The sequence below is a fragment of the Athene noctua genome, chromosome 5, assembly GCF_965140245.1.
Source record: "Athene noctua chromosome 5, bAthNoc1.hap1.1, whole genome shotgun sequence".
Lineage (NCBI taxonomy): Eukaryota > Metazoa > Chordata > Aves > Strigiformes > Strigidae > Athene > Athene noctua.
This window is the reverse complement of record NC_134041.1, coordinates 39,969,345-39,989,306: the sequence shown is the minus strand read 5'-3', so window position 1 is coordinate 39,989,306 and position 19,962 is coordinate 39,969,345. Positions and strand designations below refer to the sequence as shown.

The 19,962-nt window shown below is 39.8% G+C and overlaps 1 protein-coding gene across 15 annotated transcripts in view; it reads left to right on the top strand.

The window, feature by feature from the left end:
- ZMIZ1 (zinc finger MIZ-type containing 1) overlaps positions 1-19,962 on the top strand; it is a 363,155-nt gene that overhangs the window by 322,010 nt on the left and 21,183 nt on the right. For 12 of the 15 annotated variants that reach the window (XM_074907137.1, XM_074907136.1, XM_074907143.1 and 9 more), the window contains 8 exons: positions 3,638-3,752; positions 5,937-6,154; positions 7,588-7,786; positions 8,794-9,084; positions 11,239-11,421; positions 13,617-13,791; positions 15,073-15,259; positions 18,603-18,813. In XM_074907137.1, coding sequence (XP_074763238.1) covers positions 3,638-3,752; positions 5,937-6,154; positions 7,588-7,786; positions 8,794-9,084; positions 11,239-11,421; positions 13,617-13,791; positions 15,073-15,259; positions 18,603-18,813 — 1,579 coding nt within the window. The remainder of the gene's footprint in view (positions 1-3,637; positions 3,753-5,936; positions 6,155-7,587; positions 7,787-8,793; positions 9,085-11,238; positions 11,422-13,616; positions 13,792-15,072; positions 15,260-18,602; positions 18,814-19,962) is intronic. The other 3 variants (XM_074907146.1, XM_074907140.1, XM_074907142.1) reach the window with 3 other exon arrangements.

The window sequence follows — 19,962 nt, the reverse complement described above, 5'->3', positions numbered from 1 at the left end:
CAGCTAAGAAATCCTTCCTTCTCATTCCTTGATTGCAGTTTCACTGCATCATAGTTTGAGAAGTAATTTCTCTCCATCTCTTCGTCTTTGCTCTATGGCTTCCTCTGCTGTTTGGCCTTTAATGCTGACCAGTAGTATGTGTAGGTTCATTAACACTATTATAAATTTAGTCAATACTCTTTTAGTGGACTCCAGCTGAGCCCAAACTGACTCACTGCCCTCCAGGGTGTAGTGAGAGACTTAATTACCCTTGTGCTGTTCAACGGGAACAATGTCATGGGCAGCATTTTGCTGTGTCTGGAGAGGTTGAAGCTTCTGTCTCTATTGGCTGCCATTTTCAAGTTTAAAGAAAGGGATTTCAGGATAATTCACAGCTCTGTATAGTAACAGTGAAAAAACACTGCTCTTTTGCAAATGAGAATTGGATTGGTCACGTTTCATTACAGTACTTACATGGATTTTCCTTTGGTGGGAGTATTCCTTTGGGTTGTCTAAGGACAGAAATGGAAGTTGAAAAAGTAAAGTGGAGGGACAAGTAATCCCTTAGTTGAGTGGCACGTGTTTCAGCGTCTCCTACTGCTTGAAACCAATGAAGCCTTCATGCAATGGAGGAAGGGTGGTTATTGTATCCAGTATGGCAAAAGTCATACTCGAACATGCATGTAACTGTTGATGGGACAGAGTATCATCTGGGGAATGCAAACCACGAGAATGCCATGTATTTATCATTGGGGTAACTAAAGTGATGTTTGAGTGAAGTGAGGTCTAACACAGAGAGTGTATATATGAAGTTATCTAAGTTAAGTTAATGTTCTGCAAGGCACATCTACCGCTATTTCAGTGTCGCCATAATTTCTGAAAGTAACATTGTCTGCAATTAAAGCTAAGTCCTGTGTTCAATAATGTGATAGTCATGTGATTCAATGTGCACAACAAATATTTCTCAACAAATCTGTACCTGGTCTTTTTTTCTGACTTTAATGTGTTATGCTGGGTCCTGTGCTGGAGGCTTTCATCATATGTCAACAGTATAGTTTCTTGAGGTGTCACGCATTTAAACTGTAATACAGTAAAAATTGAGTGATTTACTCTTTGTAATTAGATTAAATGATTGTGTAGTCTTTGAGAACCCAGTGCAGCCTTCCACTAAACAGATGCTCTGACTACCATTGGAAATTATGGATGAATAAGGCATGAAATCTCTTCCGTGTTCTGTGAAGGAGAGAAACGGGCAAGAGAAACATGCTTTGGAGGTAAAGAAAGTGAAGAAATAGTTACAGCTTCTTAAGAGCAGGCCAAGGCATCGCTAGCTCAAAGCTTGAGTATGCATACAAATCATATGGCATATTTGCATTAGAAGAACCATCAGTAGCTCTGTGGTTTGATTCCTGCCTGTCATTACCCTTCCTATTTACTCATGCACCTGCAAAATATTTGCCTTGTCCCTCAGGTTTTACTACCTGTCCACAGCACATCAGAGGGGAATAGTGAGGAATGGCTGCAGTGAGTCCTTTCACTGCTTATGTCATGGAGAGAGCTTCTTTGTAGTCATTGAAGTATGCAAACACTCATATGTGCCATAAATATCCAAACAAATCACAGAGCAGACATCATCAAAAACAGTCAGAGAAGGAAGTAAAGTAGGAGGCATTGTTCAGAGCAGGAAGAAAGAGGAAGGCTTCATAGCAGTCACAAATTCTGGGTTAGTCATCATTTGTCTCCATGCTGGTGGAGGGGACTTGCTGCTGCATTGTGACACTTGCAGATATTAGTCACTGAAGCCATTGTCTGAGCCTCTGAATGAGAGGGGCAAGATTTTCAGCCTTCTAAGAGAAAATACGTTAAAGAAGAATGGGCTACAAGGACTTACTAATTGCAAGGTGGTAAATATGCCCTTATTCACACATCATTTTATATGGATGCTGTGAATGTAAATATCACATGTCAAGCATCTTATAAAGAATTACTATTTTTAATTAATTTCCCCTAATAATTATTTAAATAAACATTTATTTAAATAATAAATAATTAAATATTTTTAGGGGAAAATAATTATTTTCCTTTTTTTTTTTTTATTTTACTGCTTAATTAATTTTGGGTATTTCGAAACAAATAGGTCAGTACCTATGTTCTAATACAGTGCTGTTGTGCTGGCACAGCATTATGGAATTTGTTTAAAATTTCCTACTTGTTTGTAAAATGTATTCACCGTTTCATTTGACCTTACACAGTTGCTGTTGCTGTTACTAGATTATTTGTTGCTTGGGTCATAGGCAGTTTTTATCACGTGTGTGTGCACTTCTTTGTGCAATGCAATTCCTGTTCCTAAATTATTAACACTAGGTGTTATGAACAGGCTAAAGAATGAACCACATAGGTAGTCCTTGATTTTGGCTCCCAGCATGAAAGGAAGGAGAAGTGGTCCAAGCCTGGAGTACTGTCCAGGGACATGGGAGAGTCAGCTCCCTGGTCTGTCACAGAGCCCTTTTTAGGGCTTGGGCGGGTTGGTTGTCTCAACATGTCTTGTATGAGTTAATTGTGTGGCACTTCATGGTGCAGGCTTTGGAGCACATGGACAGAGCGCTCACCGAGCCTGTATAGATTCTTTAGACGAGGTAGCCCTGTATATAATTCCAGTAATAGCTGGTAGTCCAGGCAAAAATGCAGTTTCTGATAAAAACTACAAGTCAATGGCATTTGAAAAATGAACGAGCAGTATGTGTGTGTGTGTGTACTAAATGGTATATATATCTAGATGAGAAAAGATCATGTGTGTGTATCTGTACATATATGCAAATAGAAATCTAATTTCTAGTATGAGAATGAGCAAATTTCAAGTGGCATATATTTTACAGTTATGAGATTAATAGTTACTTTCACTGGAATTAACATATTTCATTAATTACACTATATGTGTACCTATCCTGTGTTAATTTTGAAACCACCAGTGCTTTTGTATGAAAAGAACTGTAAGAAATACTTGCTTGTATCTGTAGACAAAGCTAATGGAAAAACCCAATCCTCTCATCCACATATTTATCTGAAAGATGTGTTGTATATCTGCAGTTGATTTTCTAGAATGCTGATTAGCTAATACTGGTTTTGGCATGCAGCTTATCCATCGTGTGGGAGAACACTATCTGAATTTCAATTTCCTTTTCAAAATGATGTTGAACTGCTTTTCCTTTAAAGGCTTTTCTGGCCATTTGGGGACCCAGTGCAGACAGTGGAGCTGCAGTCTGGTCTCAAAATCTAATTGAATTGATACAAGGCAGCTGAAGCAGTGGTTATTGAAGAGCTTGAGATGGATTGCAAAAAATAAGTGCTTCTGAGCAACTTGTGTAGTGTCCTTGTTTGAAACTCTGCCCTGAGTTTATTTTTGCTTTCACTGGTAACAGACTTTTATAGTAAAAGCCCTGTGCTTCAATATAGTTAAGGAATTCATTAGTCCTGTGTGGTTTTGATGTGATTATGTTGCTATTAAAGAAACTTTATGCCTCTGAGAGTATCAGGCTAATAATGGAAGGAGGAGTGGAGAGTTAAGGTAATGTCAGGTGTTAATCCTTTTGTTTCTGCTAGCAACTTGCCACTGTTTAAACTTCCAAAATCTCACTACCCCAAACATTTGTTTTTGCAGTGATGGGTCTTTCCCCTACGATTCTGTTCCCTGGCAGCAAAATACCAACCAGCCTCCAGGCTCTTTATCAGTGGTCACCACAGTATGGGGTGTGACTAACACCTCTCAAAGCCAGGTAAGCTTGGTTTTTATGCTCCTTCCCCTCCAGATAAGGTTTTTCACTAATGTTTGCAAAATGGAAAGCTTTTTGGAAAATCCTCTTGGGATCCAAAAAAGGATCTGATACTCTCTTTGCTGTAAGTGGTGCCTTTTTTTCCCTGTCCTGTCCTTTTTGGTGGCATTGGAAAGGAGGTGTCTGAGACCTTGAGTCAGTAGCTCCTTTAACTGCATGCAAATGTCAGTCTTGGGTTTAGCATGTATTTTGCACTGTATGCTTTCAATACTAAAAGCAGGATTTTGGGGTAATCCCAAACCTTTAGGGAATTTCAGATTGAATTTGAAGAGTTCCTTATTAAATACAAAAATTCTAGCTAGATTCACCAAATGACAGTTATTATTGTTTTTACCTGGGGTTGTGTCATACTTGTGGACTGGTGAAATCCAGTGCCATGTCTACCTCCACGCTGAGGTGCTAACTACCAGCTGTAGGCTGTGCTTTTTTCAGCCTCTTTGGTTAATACTGCCTTATACTTAGCAAAAATACTCAATATGCATTGGAGAAAAAGCATGAGCTCCTGGCTTCCACGTGAGAGCCATACTTTCTGGATTTTCATTTGGTTCTCTCCAGTCTTATATCTTCTGCAACGTATATTGAATTATGTTATACAAAAAGAAGCAGCTTTAATGAAGGAAACGCCAATTATTTGTGGTAAGTGTGCTCTCCAAGCGATGTAGCACAAATTAAGCTCTCAGACAGTCTAGCCTTTTCTTACACTGTAGTTGGCCTGCTCTAAACACATCACCATCTTTAATGAGTGCAAATGGTACATAAATCTAACCTGTATTTTCTACCTTTTTCAAATCAAGTGACATTAGATCCAATCCAAAATTTTGTGTGGGTTTTTTTTTTTAATTAATTTTGGTGAGAAGATTAAAACCAAATTTACTATAGATTGAAACATTTGAAAAAGAAATTATTCAGAGACTAAGTAATATAGGTGCTCACATGGCAGTTATGTAAGCACTGGTTGTGGCAAAATCTTTCCTCAAAAAATAGAGGAAACAGTTACAGGTTCTATAACATGATTTGTTATTGTTGATTTCTTTTTAACACCTTAAAAGAAAAGGTATGCCTTCTGGGAGAGAAACACCTGAGTAAACATGTAGATCTATACATTGACCAGAAAACAGAAATACAGTTTCTTGTGGAAATCTTTCACATGATAAAAGGAAAAAAAAAAAAGACTCAAGAGTTTTGTTCTGTAATAAAAACACTGTAATGTTAATTGAACTCTTCATGATACTTCAGAGGAATATGCAATAAAAGAAAAAAAGTGCTTTTGTAGGAAGAAGAAAATGCTTCTTCAGAATCACTGCAAGGGAAGGGTGAAACTTTGGAACGTGAAGCTTGGTTGTAGCAGTTCAAAGCAGATTTAAATGAATGACAAGCTTTCCCATAAGTCTTCATGCTCCCTGAGCAAGAGAAATGAGTTGGTCTCACTGGTTCCCTTTCAGAAATTCCCAAAGCTGATGACTTGGTCTTCTGCAAAAATAATGACCACTAAATCTCTTCACAAGCGGAAGACAGGTTTCTGTGCAGGTGATCCATGATCTCAATGGCAATCATAACAGTTTTGGTTCAGTTGAAAAAAAAATGCTTCAGCAAGCAAACCATGTCCTTTTAAAAACAGAACACAGGATTCTTCTAAGAAGCCATATAAATAACTGTCAGACTTCTGTGCACTTTAAAGAGAGTTAGATTCAAGAACAGGTTAAGCCACTGAAATACATTCATTCACAGTTTTTGTGTCTGTAGTACTCTTTGCAGTATGCCAGTGGAACTGCGTTATTTGCAAGTTTTAAAGTCCTACATCCAAAAAAAAGAAAAAGCATGTACTTAATTGGATGAATTTTTCATCTACAGAGCATGGTTCTTAGCAGTTCTTTACAATAACTTTTTTCATAAGGGTTAGTTTGGGTTCCATCTAGTTAAAAATCTCCTGTGAAAGATAAATAGAGATCAGAAACTCTTTATTTGGAAATGGCAAAAGGAGAAATCACCAGGAAGGTGCATCTAGACAAGGTGTATGCTCATTATAGAGGACAGGGAGTTATATTTTAATCTATTGATTGCAGGAAAACTTAATTTGGTTGATGTAGTTCAAGGTACAGCCCCTTATTCTCATGTTCCTACTCACAGGTGCTGGGAAATCCAATGGCAAATGCTAACAACCCTATGAACCCAGCAGGAAATCCCATGGCTTCTGGGATGACTACCAGCAACCCTGGAATCAATTCCCCTCAGTTTGCTGGACAGCAGCAACAATTTTCAGCCAAGGCAGGCTCCACTCAGCCGTACATACAGCAGGGCATGTATGGGCGACCCAATTATCCTGGAAGTGGAGGCTTTGGTGGCAGGTAAGATTTACTTGTCTGAGGTGGAAAATGGGTGTAAATAGTTGATGAAACTTTTTTTAGTGACCTGGCAGAAGGGTCACGAGCCTATTTTATTTATATAAAGTCTCAGTAGCTATTTTATGCTGGTTAACTGAAGTGCATACTGCTTTTACAGCTTTGGAAATCAGCTACCCTAAACTGCAATGAAATTCATCACAGTAAATGGAAATGGCTTAGGTCAATCAATTAGCTCTAATAAACCCCCAGAATAAAGTTTTAATTAAGAGAGATTGTTAAACAGACCACAGGCTTAGGAATGAGTAACATTTAATAAGGCCAGGATGTGAAAGATATTGATGGTATAATTTCTACATGCATATGGAGGGATAAGCTTGAGTATTAGTCAAAGTAGGTTCCTATGCAATGGGATATTTCTGCCCAAAGACTTACTCCACAGCAGGAATTTGAAAAGAATTGGGCGTGAAGATAGTTGTTCAGAGAGATGGTCAAGCTCTGTATTTATTTCAGGGAAGTAAATGCTGGATTAGCAAAATAAGACAAAACTAATAGCCTGGGTTTTGTTACATTTTGACTTTCTGTGTCTATGCTTTGTAAACAAGGGTGGTAAGTGCACTTAACTGAAACCACTATTTATGGTCCCTCTGCAAAGCTTGCTGAAAAGGTTGTTAGCATAGTCAGTCTAGTGTGAAGAACACAAGCCTGGGACTGAGGGAGTTTTCATCTCTGCCACTGACCTACTGAGTGACCTTGAACAAGTCAGAAGGTTTCTTTAACTTTGTAATAACATCTCTAAAATGGGCATAGTAGGATCACTGGCCCATATTTATAAAGATAGCTGATGTCTTGGAGGGGGAAAGGCATGGTCATGGTTCAGCTTAATTTATCTTACAATCAGTAGGAGACCCGGGTAGGAACTGCAAAATGCATTGTGTAGAATCCAATAGAGCTGATTGCGCTGCATTTCTCCTGGCCTTTCTGCTAAGGTTTAGGGGGAAATGCTTTTACAACATTGGCAACACTTGGCATACATAGTTCACCCATGAGGCAGATGAATGCACTGTAGTGGAGGAAGCTCTGTGTTCATGCTGCTGTGCAGTCTGCCCCTACACTATTGGGAAATGGAGCATGCATTACCTTTCAGGATTTCAGTTCAACTTTGCAGTAAGCTACAGAGCTGCAATGCAGTTCACTGCCCCCAAAACAAATGACAGTGGTGCCTTGCAGTCCCAGTGACAGCACCTGAGCAACACTAGTATCTCATATACACACCTAATTCCCTGTCCTGCTGGCTTTCGTTAGGCACTGATATGTGATTTTAGAACAGTTCCAGATGAGGATCACACCAGCGTTCAAAACAAAATCCACCAGGCGTGTCTTTAATTGTGTGTGTGTGTGTCTCTCTCTCTCTCTTTCTTTCTTTTCTTCTCTGTTAGTTACCCTGGAGGCCCAAATACCCCTGCAGGAATGGGGATCCCCCCACACACGAGGCCACCAGCTGATTTCACCCAGCCAGCTGCAGCTGCTGCTGCTGCTGCAGTTGCGGCTGCAGCTGCTACAGCAACAGCTACAGCGACAGCCACTGTGGCAGCCCTTCAGGAAACACAGAATAAGGACATGAACCAGTATGGACCGGTAAGAGAGTAACCCTTATATCTTCATACCTGCCTGAGCTGGACAATTACATGGAATTGGGCTGTCCTTCTCACTCCCCACTCCCCTGTTTATTAGGGTGCCTAATTTTTTTTTTTTTTTTTTTTTTTTTTTTGTGCATGAACATGGTTACAAATGCTTGTGAGAAACTGCTGGAATGTGTGTATATAGGTATGAGTCAGTCTCCCATGTTTTTCCTGACAAATCCTGCCTGAGTGTGTCTTGTAGTTTAGAGATTCCCCCTTAAAAAAAAATTGAAAATTACCCCAAATTATGGCTGCATCTGATGTGATATATTATTGTTGCCTTTGCCAGCCCTGTGAACCTCTAAATTTGAGTACCTGCTGAAATGTTCCAGAATCTTGGAATAGGTTTTCTATCACTTGGGTAATAGTTTATTTTACCCACTACAGTTGGTTGGTTGGGTTTTTTTCCCTTCAAACAAGGAAGTGACAATAGAAAAGATATTTGCTTTTCAATAATGTTGTCTACGAGAACAGCTAGGCGAGACATGCATTTCTGGTGATCCATACCCTCCAGCATGTCATGACTTCATGTAGTAATTTTTTCTTAAAATAAACAAGGGTTTGATCAGGTTTTTTCCACTTAGCTTTTTTACCTCTCTGAGCTTTGAAGTATATGGCCTTATATGCCAGGTGATGTAAAGAAGCGTGTTTTAGAAATTGTAGTCTTGTGCTCTATTTACATAGCCAACTTCCTAACCTGTTATCTTACAGTAATAGACTAGCCAATTTAAACAATTTAATTGTTCACCTTAGATTTCTGTCTTTCTCTCTGATGCCTTCTACAATTCTGATTTTTTATTATAAATTACATCACTGCCCATCAAATGTTGGAGGACATTGAAGGAAAATGCGACATAAATCCTCCCCTTCTTCCCTCCCCCAAAAGCATGTTCAGCTCTCTCCTCCCGTTTTAAATGCATGTCGCATTTTATTCTTTTTTTTTTTCTTCTTCTTCCGTTGAAGGTTTGTTCCTCTTTCCAGATGGGTCCAACTCAGGCTTACAACAACCAGTTTATGAACCAGCCTGGTCCTCGTGGCCCTGCTTCTATGCCAGGCAACATGAACCCAGCAAGCATGGGAGCCGGAATGACACCTTCCAGCATGAGTGGGCCACCCATGGGCATGAACCAGCCTCGGCCTCCTGGAATGAGTCCCTTCAGCACCCATGGGCAGAGGATGCCTCAGCAAGCCTACCCAGGCCCACGCCCCCAGTCTTTGCCTATACAGGGCATAAAGAGACCATACCCAGGGGAGGTAATAAAATAAATTCTATTTTGTTCACACTGTTATTTTGACTGAAAGTTGCAACGTGCTGGGTAATGTGTGGTGTGCATCCCTGTACAATAGGTACATCTTTGTTCCAACCTTGATAAGAATACCGCCATTAAAATATGAGCGGCAGCAGCTGTTCCTTTTTAACTTCTAAAGTATTCAGCTTGGCCCTTGCTATGTTAGTCAAGATGACGGTCACTAAATCCAAGAAAGGCCCAAAATTGACAGAGCCCTCAAAATGTCACTTGGAGATGCTCATGCTAGATGGCAAATTCATAGACTTTAAGCAGACTTCCTTCACAGGAGTGGATTTATTTAATGTGACAACTTAAAAGAGATGTTGAAGATGTTGAAATACTTTATTTGAACCCAATGCATATGTGATCTCCATTTTCTTGGATGGTTTTATTGTTCTAAAGAGATACGTTGTATAAACACCAATAGTAATAACATTTATTTTAAAGACCAATTGCTTTCCAAACTTCACGAGGCTTGATTTTCATGGGCACTGAGGTGAATATAAATCATGTTGAACTCAAATCCCCTCTGTGTCAGCGTTTATCTAATAGAAGTTTATTTGGAATGTGGTATTTCTGTCTTAAGTTCCCATGCTGTTATGAGAACTGAGTGGCTTTGTAGACAAAATTACATTGCCATTGACTTGTATTATGACCTTGGGCAAAACACTTAGGGTCAAAATTTTGAAGAAAACTAGACCAAAGAAATAGACAGACAAGCTTTTGGATTTTTAAAAAGCACCAGTGTTTTACTATACAAATTGGTGCGAATTGGCCAATAGAAGCTTTTGAGAGTCTCACCAACTCTTTCTCAGCATCTATATGCACCTAAATGTCTTTACAAATCTAGTTACCAGTTACTAACTTCAGAGATAATTTCCTGGAAAAATTCTGTATTAAACTGAGACCACAACAATAGCTATAACTCCAGATACAGAGGCTTTTTTTATGCTATTGCCTTGACTATAATAATGGTAGTAAGACTTTATAGAAAACATACAGGAGAGAGTACCATGGTGTGGAGAAAATGTAGCAAATATTTATTACTGAGCTACCTTTCTTTCCTGATCTGCAAACTTTTTTTTTTTTTTTTTAATTTAAAAAAAAAAAAAGATCAGAAATGAAAGTTATGTGCTTTTGCAGGAGTTGCTTCTCTGGGAAGGCTTTTCACTCTGTAAATACTGCCACTTACTCTACAATTAAGTTAAGAATACACAGAATGTGGCTTGTTCAGATAATTCTTATCTTCAGATTTCATATTTGAAAGAAGACTGTAAATCACTTCTTGCTGCTTCAGAAGCAGGTTTTTCATTGTAAGTGAATATGATCACGTTCCCAAGAAGTCAGTGCTGAACAGTGACCTAAATGTTTACATGCTTGCTGATCTGGAATTCTGCAGATCCTATAGATGCTGTTTACTTGGTTGGTTTCTGAAAGCTTAGTTTATAGAAACTTCTTATTAGTCAGTTAATTTTTCAAATTTACATTTTATTACCTTTAAAGTTCCAGTTTTCATGACTTTGACTCCAAAACTGCAGCACAGTACTAGCTAGCACTGGCAAGGTGTTTATATCTAATAATAGCTTCTCTTCAGCTGTTAGGGTATTGCTGAACACTGTAGCACAGGGCCAGCATAGCAGTTGTGTTGAGAAGACAGACATGGACAACACAGCTTCTGATCTCTGCCCATTCTGGGATTATTTTTTTTTTTGTTACTTTTTTTTTTGTACTTCCATTCTCCATCTGGAAAAGGAGCTCCAGGGATGGGGCTGGTAGCACTTGCAAAAACACAGAGATTTTGCGAGCATTGCATCTGGTTGCAATTTCTTCAAAAACAGTGCCCTTTGACAGAGCTGCAAGGCTTGAGTGTATGTGTGTGTTAAGGTACATGGTTATTCTTATCCCACTTGGTTTGCAGGACTTTTATGCTTTTGAGTGAGCATTCACCTCCACCCATCAGGGCCCTCATTTAGGCATAAGTGGCACTAAATTGAGGAGTATTCACCTGGAGGGTTTTTTCGTTAGCTTTGATTCCACTATTGAATGTGTGCTAATAATCAGTTCTAGACAGCTTGCATGAAACAGATCTTTGTCTCCTTTCATCTCTGTCATGAAATAGCCGAATTATGGAAACCAGCAGTATGGACCAAATAGCCAGTTTCCAAACCAGCCTGGTCAGTACCCCACTCCCAACCCTCCAAGACCCCTTACGTCTCCCAACTATTCTGGACAGAGGATGCCAAGCCAGCAAAACACAGGGCAGTACCCTCCTCCAACGGTCAACATGGGGCAGTATTACAAGGTAAGAACTTTTAGATTATCTTGTTGCGTTCTGATAGACATTTATGAATGAAATCACATTAATGACTTTGTAGATACTGCTTTTGTGTAATTAAAGGAAAGAAAAAAAACACCGTGTTTTTACTAATGTTATAGATATCAGGATCAAGTCAGTCAGCCAAGTTGCATAGGAACTTGAGAGCAGTCCATAAAGAAAATTGAATGTTACTGCAGCTCATTAAGGCTTTTACAAGAAAATGTTGGTTTTGCTTTAAACATAGCATGTAAAAAGAAATACCTAATGAATTTCAGGTGTATTATTTTCACCTATTCATGGCACCCTGCAGGAAAACAACTTTGAAAATTTGTAATAAACAAGTTTTGCACTGCAGCATCCCAATTTCAGATCTACAGTCATCACTGTTGGATTAACCCAGCTCAAACTTAAAAGCTGTTCCAGCTGTAAAATTCATCTTTGAACTCAAGTTTACGTGACTTCCTCTGACCTCTCCCTCCTCTTTTCTCCTTCTCTTCCCTCTGTATTGCTTGTTTTGGGCATGAATTAGAATTGTAAAAATGTTGACTAAAGCCAGTTTTATGGATATATGTTGAGCATTTAGTATTATCCAAGCTGAGTTTGTACTGAGGGCCTGCTGATGTTTGATACCTTTGAAGTGCGTACAAAATTGACCTTTTGCCCACGAGTACTCCAGTGAGTGTAAAAATGGGGAGGACCATCATTGGTCTGACCTGCTCTTAAAGCATTAGCTGTTGAAGTCTCTGGACTACATTCTGATCTTGAATGTAGGCTGAAAGAATCCAGGATGCGCATTGGTCTTGAACCAGAATTGTGCAGGTGTGATTCACACAGAAAACACCATTGAAAAAAGCAGAAACACGTTCCCCTGCACCTCCCCCCTTTACTATAGAGCATCTATTGTTCTGTGTACAAGCAAGCTGTCCACTGTGGTACCCAACAGAATGCCTGTTGCACCATGGCAGCTTTTGCAGTACACTGCCAGGAGGAGCAGGAGGAGGAGACAGATCCTCAACTCCTGTAATTCCAGTGCAGCCACTTCTGCTAAAATAACAGCAGAAGATCTCTGTAAAGTTTTTAAGTAACGGATTTTAAAATGCATTTTACATGTGTTTCTTTTAGATGGGGGTTTAAGTTTTTTCCTTACAGGATAGTTCTAACAGGGAATTTGTGGTCTTTCCAATGCATCCCATATTTTGTATTTAAATATCAACCGTTCTGGAAACAGTTAGAAAATAAGAGACCTTGTTAAGAAGGGAGATTATCCTGGCTAGGGGAAAAATTCCAGCTTGCCACAGACAGGACCTGAACCTTTGGATTGTAGTGATTGTGAAGATAGTAACTGTATGTGTTAAAGAAAAAAGCAAAGATGATTGGAAATGTAAATGCTTAAGATTTCAGAGTGCAGCTGTCTTATGTACTTTAGAGTATCCTAGGCCAGCAGTGCAGCATTTATATAGAGAATCAGATTTGAAGTCCTGATACTTTGGCTGTCTGTAAAGCTTTTAATCTTCTGACACTCTTGTTGTATGTGCTTATGGTGCATGAGCTATTACAGGAGAGTGCCATGCAATTTCAGTTTTGTTTAATGTCAGCTTCCTGCACATCATCGTTACTGGTTTATGCTATTAACTGCTACCATCAAATTGTCGGTACACAGAGTGAAAGACATCCCCTGACCTCCAGAGCTTTCATTCTGAGTAGATGAGTTGTACAGGGGTAGAAGGATAGATGGAAGTAAAAGGGACACAGACATTCTAATCATGTGTCTTTGTATTTCATTTTTCCTGTAGGCTTTTGCACACTCTGGCTGTTCTGGGAGGAAGCCAAAGAGATACAGAGTGCTGGGTGGGTTGGGGTGGTGTGGAAAAACTGAAGCGAATGGCTGGTTGATTTTGGAAATAGAGCGTTCAGAGGAACTTGCTAAGCCTCTTGGCAGCCTTTCTTGTATCTGGTCATTGCCTGGATTAAGCTGGCTGGTCTGCTGGTTTCAGTTCCTGCTTTGTTCTCCTAGTCTGCCTCTTCTCCAAAGGCCTCATGGGATGTCCTGTGGTTTCTTGTTCTTCTGGGGCCTCCCAAACTTGTTTGTAGTCTTTGGTGTTTGATAGCTGTACAGTTCACAAGGCTTGTTATTCTTATTTTCAGACCACAATAACAATGTAATGTTATTTATTTTCTAGCCATCAAGGCCTGTACCTGTGGCAAATTACCCTCATTCACCTGTTCCAGGAAACCCCACGCCACCTATGACTCCAGGGAGCAATATTCCTCCGTACCTGTCACCTAACCAGGATGTCAAACCACCATTCCCACCTGATATTAAACCAAATATCAATGCTTTACCACCACCTCCAAGTGAGTAGCAAACAGAATACCCCCGCAGTCATTTATTGTCCCTCTCTTCTCTGCCACATACATTTCAGAGTCTGGAAACTAGCTCTGATTGCTGCACTGGGAGAGGCTCGAATTGCTAAGTTGTGATAGGTGGCAAGCACGGTGCAGGCTCACTAGAGCCAGTGGACAGGAAAGAGAAAGATTGCTATCCCCTTCTAAAATAGAGTATCAGAAAAGTTCTTCCAGGTAAAACTTGTAAGGATTTTACTCCTGAGGTATTGCTGTAATATGCTTCCTGATGATAAAACACATGATTTTGTGTTGCGTTGTGTGCTTGGTAGGCTTGTTTATTGTATGAACTTTCATTGTGGTCTGTTTTGTTCAAGGGCAAAGCCATTCATTGAACATCACTGCAGAATAGCGTATAATGTGAATATTTATAGCGGTGTCTCTATTGTGATCCATACAGGCTTAAGAATATTCAGTAGTATGCCAAAAATTGATATATGTTCCTTTCAAAGCCAGTCAACATCACAGCTACATTTGGCTGGGAACAGGGCAGGAATAACAAGATCTCTCTTGCTGTATACTAGCACAAGACATTTGAGGTTTTGAAGTGACTGATGAACAATAGAAGATATCATTTATTAGGGAACTGGGAGAAGCTTTATGTTTTCTGTAAAATAACTGCTGCTGCTTTAGCACTTTGCAACTGGTACATGGAGTTCAAGACAGCTGAAAAATTAAGTAGAAGAAGGTGGCCTGCAGTATTATTTGGGCAAGAACACAGCATTTAAAGATATTTGGACTTCATAGATTAGCTGTAAGTTACCACAAAACCTCATTTTGTGAGATTAAAGAGCGATTGAATACCGTGTCTTTGGTCATGGGATGGTTTCAGGTGATGAAACTGTCAGAACTAATTGAGTAATGTTGATACCAGTTCAAAGCTGGGAAAATAAGCATTATCACAGTTTGCCATGATTAAAAGATTTGTTGTCAGTCTTCTGCCAACAAAGTAAGCCTGAACACAGAACCTGTCCAGTAATAAAAAACAGGAATTCTTGCCATGCCTGGTTTCTGTTTGTGGCCAGAATGCTAAGGCTCTATTGTTAGAGAATAGAAGAATTTGGTTTGTCATCTCTATCAGTTTGAGCCATGTCACTTATATCAGTTAGATGATGTACTTAGTTGTGACTTCCTTTTTTGCGTGTATGAACCTGCTAAGTTAGACCCAGTAGCAGATCTCTATGTCATTTGTTACTATTCTGTATAAATATGCACATTATTATTGCACTGCAGATGCTAAAGGGAAAGTTCACACTTTCTCTCCCTCTTCGATCCCAGCCAACCACAATGATGAGCTGCGTTTGACGTTTCCTGTGAGAGATGGTGTTGTACTGGAGCCTTTCCGGCTGGAACACAACCTGGCAGTCAGTAATCATGTCTTTCACTTACGGCCAACTGTTCATCAGACACTGATGTGGAGGTAAGCTCAGCCTTGCTGCCAGGAAGTCTTGCACCTAGTGATGGAGGAGTGGCAGGCCAGATGAACTTCACTTAGGTTTGCTGTGAATTTAACTTTAAAAATTGTGGCCTAGATAGGAAAAATGCCCTTTAAACTCACAGGTAGTCTCACCTGTCACTTTCCAGTAACAACATGTTCTAAAATGCTCCCTTATCTGTATTACATCTCCTTGCTGATAGCATACGGCATGCAGTGTTTGAAAAATCACTGCAGCTGTTCCATCCTTTCAGCTCTGGCTGGAACGAGTATGGGACATGCACAATCAACACCAGTACAAACTTCCATTTGAGAGACTCTGAAATCCTAGGTGCTTTGTGTCTTGTGAAATGTTAGTTGCAGGAGTAACTGTTCAAGGCTGTTATTTTATACATAAATTAAATGGTGCAGAGTATCTGATAATAAAAATAACACACTAATGAAGGACATGATTTAGAAGCTTGGTATCATTTGGAAAAACGAGTGCTTAAATCCTCCTGACTTTAGAAACTGACTTCCTAGAATCTCCCTCTCATGTGACTCCACCAGTAAGGTCAGGTTAGAAATATCAGAGCATGCTTTCCATGTACAAAGGCTTCTGGTTTTCACTTGCAGAGAGTACTCTTTCCAGCACAGAGCAATAGCTTTCCTAGGTGGTACCTTCCTGCATTTAATGTAGATCTGCGTGAGTGATTCCAGGCTATGTCCTGGTTCCACCATGCTCATGAAAGGGCTTTAGATCAAATGACGATCAGAGCCTTTCTTTTTATTTGTATATTTTCAAATAACATGGAATAATTTTATCTTCTCGTTCTGTTTTTCTCAGAAAACATCTCAGTGTTTATCTTGGCTGCTGATGAAATTCTTTGAACCTGTCTCTGTGCACTGTGGAGGCTGGTTAGATGCTCAGGATCTTGTACAGAGATTGTTTCACAAGTGTAGCAGCTGAGATGGTAAAATGCAGCATCTTAAGCACATTTTCCATTACACCTGCCTCACTTCCAGTTTATTCCTGAGCTTGGACGACAAACCCCCTGACTTTAATGGGAGTGATAACGTGTAGTTTCAGCTTTTTTCCCTGTGAGGATCATCTTCCTATTCACTAGAATCCACTTGAGACTTGTATTTTCAGGAGGGTGTGACATGGGCAGAGAGGCACACTCAGTTCTCTGCCCCAGGGATGGACTCTGGCTCTAAAGCTGAGGTGTGATGAAGGACTCCTTGCTGCCAGGGTGCCCCCCTACCCTGAGGTGGCCTGGAGGTTGGGAGGGAGGGAGATTGCAGGCAGACCACATCCAATAATTAACACCTAACTTTGAGGTCAGTTATTGCTTATTTGCATTTCATTATCGTGGAGTACTCGCAGCAGAGGGAGTTTTGGCAGTTATTTGCCAGTTCTTATTAATAAGTAATCACTACTGGGGATTGCGCTGGCTCATTCAGTAGATTTATAGTGCTGCACTGAGGCATGAGGCTGTTTCTTAATATCTGTTCTTTCTTTCTTCCTTAGCTCACCATAGCCTTTATTTAAATCTTTATTTAAACTTATTTTAATGAAGACTCATAGGTAAACTGTGCTCAGGTCTGCTGTTTTGAAAAGCTTGTTAATAGTGGGGAGAACGGATGGTCCTGTAATGAAGTCATTTCACATTTAACTCAGGGTTGGATGGATTCCAGAAAAATGAATTAGTCACATGTGTGGATGGATTTTGGTTTTATAGAGAATGGTGGAATCGAGCCAATTCTTAATATTTGTCTGCCAGTTAAAATATTTGGCAAAACCTCTCACGTGTACCCACATAATGAATAGCAATGCAACTGTTTTTCTCCCCACTGGGAACTTTTCATGGTTATGAGAAACAGAAAGGTTGAAGGCTGGGAAAATGTCGCCTTGAAGCTGGCTCAGTCTTAGCACTGCTGAGTGTAACGTCCCATAGTGGAGACACTGTCTGCTAAGAACATGAGGGTCTCTTGCCCTCTGTCACCACTCTGTGACATGCAACAGGCCTTCTCAGAGTCCTCAGGAACACACTTAATCTGCATGGTTTTTATATTAGAGGTACCAAGCCTTGTTTCCCTCCAGGTTTGGGTGACTGCAGTGTGTTCTCCTGAGGTGAGACCCTCCTGTGGATCTTATAGAGGGAGCTTTCAAAAAAGAGTTATAAAATGTTGAACAAAAAAAAAGCCTGGGAAGACTTAATGTAGATGGATTATTGAAAGGTCGGGTAGTTTGTATTCTGTACCTTTCTTTTTAAAAAACCGCCACGTTTTTATCCAGTGCTAAATCTTGATATTTTGAAATCCAGAAAAGATGATGTCAGAATTGAAATCTCTGTTTTTGTATAAAGAAAATGGCAGTTAAGGTGATGATCTCCTGAATGAGCTGTTCCTCATGGATCTTACAAAGATATTTTCCTTCAGGCAAGGTGAAGAAATGAGCACCTAGATTTTCAAGCATAAAAGATAAACATTCAGCTGTCTTTTGCTGTCATGAACAGCAGAATCCTGACATTTCAGTTCAGTTCTTCATGTTCTTTTAAATTTCTTCTTCAAATTACTCATTCCTAACACAAGGTTAACATCCAGGTATGAAACTGAAGTTATATTCTCTACCCACTTAATTTGTGATTAACTTAATCTCAGCCTCTTCCTTTTTTGGAGGTGTTATAAAACTTAATTTTTGAGGAGCTAGTGTGTGAAAGTTACTATTGAAGGGGTGGAAATAATGCATGCTCTGCAAGAAGGTCTAAATTTGGTAGATTTAATCCACAGCTGTGTTAATTTGTAATCACAGAAACAGAAACACAGGAGCTGAGATACAGCAGTCATTTTATTTTAGTTGATGTCCCTGTTACAAGGCAGGACTAGCTGTACCTGTATTTTATCCAACAAGTGTTCATTCAAATGCTTTTTTAAATGCTCTGAAGTAGTGAAGAATCCATAGGCTTCCAGCACAACCCACTGCAGCATATCACATTCTTGTTCTTAACTCTTAACACACAGGGAGGACCCACCTGATGTTAACATTTTTCCTCATGCAGGATCATTCCATGGTCTAGTTTTGCAGAGTGGTTTGAGATGATGTTCCCTTGGAAAGTCCTTTATAAGTGTAAAACATTAACAACAACTTTGTGGCATGCTTGCATCATTAATTCATTGCGACTTGCTTCTGCTAGGGGCTTTTATGAAGAAAGTGTGTTAATACCCTTTACTGGCAATAATTGTAGAAAAATAATCTGATAAAGAAAAAAGCATTTCTAGCATAAAAATTACCTCCCTCTGCAATGTGAAAGCAAAGTTAAAGGAAGATTTATTGGTTGTTGTACAGGTCTGATTTGGAATTACAGTTCAAGTGCTATCACCATGAAGACAGACAAATGAACACAAACTGGCCAGCTTCAGTCCAGGTCAGCGTTAATGCAACCCCACTTACCATCGAACGTGGCGACAACAAGACATCTCATAAACCTCTGCACCTAAAGCACGTTTGCCAGCCGGGAAGAAACACGATTCAAATTACAGTCACAGCATGTTGTTGTGTAAGTACATTGAGCTCACGGCTGCAGCTGCTGATGCTGAGTTTGCTATTTAGTACAGTTTGCAAATGTTGCCTTAGCTGAAAGAGCGTTACTCTTTTTTTTTTTTTTCCCATGCATTTTTCTGGTAAGGTGCTTGTTTGATGATGTTGACACAGTCAGAGTGCTAATATGGAAATTTTTGCTGCTGAATTATTGCAGAATGTAGTGGTGTCCTTCCAGTGTCTCTGAAAAGGCTTGTGGTCTAGGGGAGGAAGGGAGTTTGATCTCCTACATATTTAGCATGTGCTTGCATTACAAGGCAGCTAAAGTGTATTAATATAGAAGTAGATTATTGTGATGCAATCTGTTGTCTGGTACTAATTTCATTATACTTAAGGTACTGTGTTTGGTTTGACATGAGAACATCATCACCATCACCATTGGTGGTGGTGGTGATAATTTTTCAAATAGCTTTTCAGATGAAAAACTCCTATTCCATGATGCAGTCTAGATGATGCAACTTTCCCCTTTGTCTTTTTCCATGATTTAGTTCCTCTCAGGGTCGAGTACTGTATTCTTAATGCAGGCTGTTGCACACATACAGACTGAGCTTTTGACTGTTCTGTTGTCACTGACAAGAAAGCAAGCTGCTACCTCTCCCAAGGTCGCAGTGTGAGGCACTTCGACAAGAAGCCATCCACCCATTTTGCTTTACTTCACACTGATGTTTCTCCGTATAATGTCATTTATCTGGTGGCTAAGAGCAGCGGCAACATCCCGTGAATCCAAAACAAGCTCTGTATTGGGGAAGGAGATTCACTTGATTCCAGCCACATCAGTAGCAAATCGTTTTTGCGACTTAAAAATGTAGTCAGAGTACAGGCAGGTAGGCTAGACTGTGTCAAAGAATCCAGGGTTTTAAAAATAAACCCTGATGTCAGAGATGAATACATCAGCCCTGCATATTCTGAATATTAAGGAAGGACAAAATGAAGAAAATCTTTGCTTTTTTTGAAGCCCTTGTATACGTTATGCTTCTGGAGCACAGAACATCATATTGTGCAGCGTGCAGAATATCCCTAAGGGAGCACATGTGTGCAGCAGAGCAGAACCAGAGCAGAGCTTTTGTATTTAAGCATCAGGCTCTTGCAGAAGCCACGTGTCCGAGGG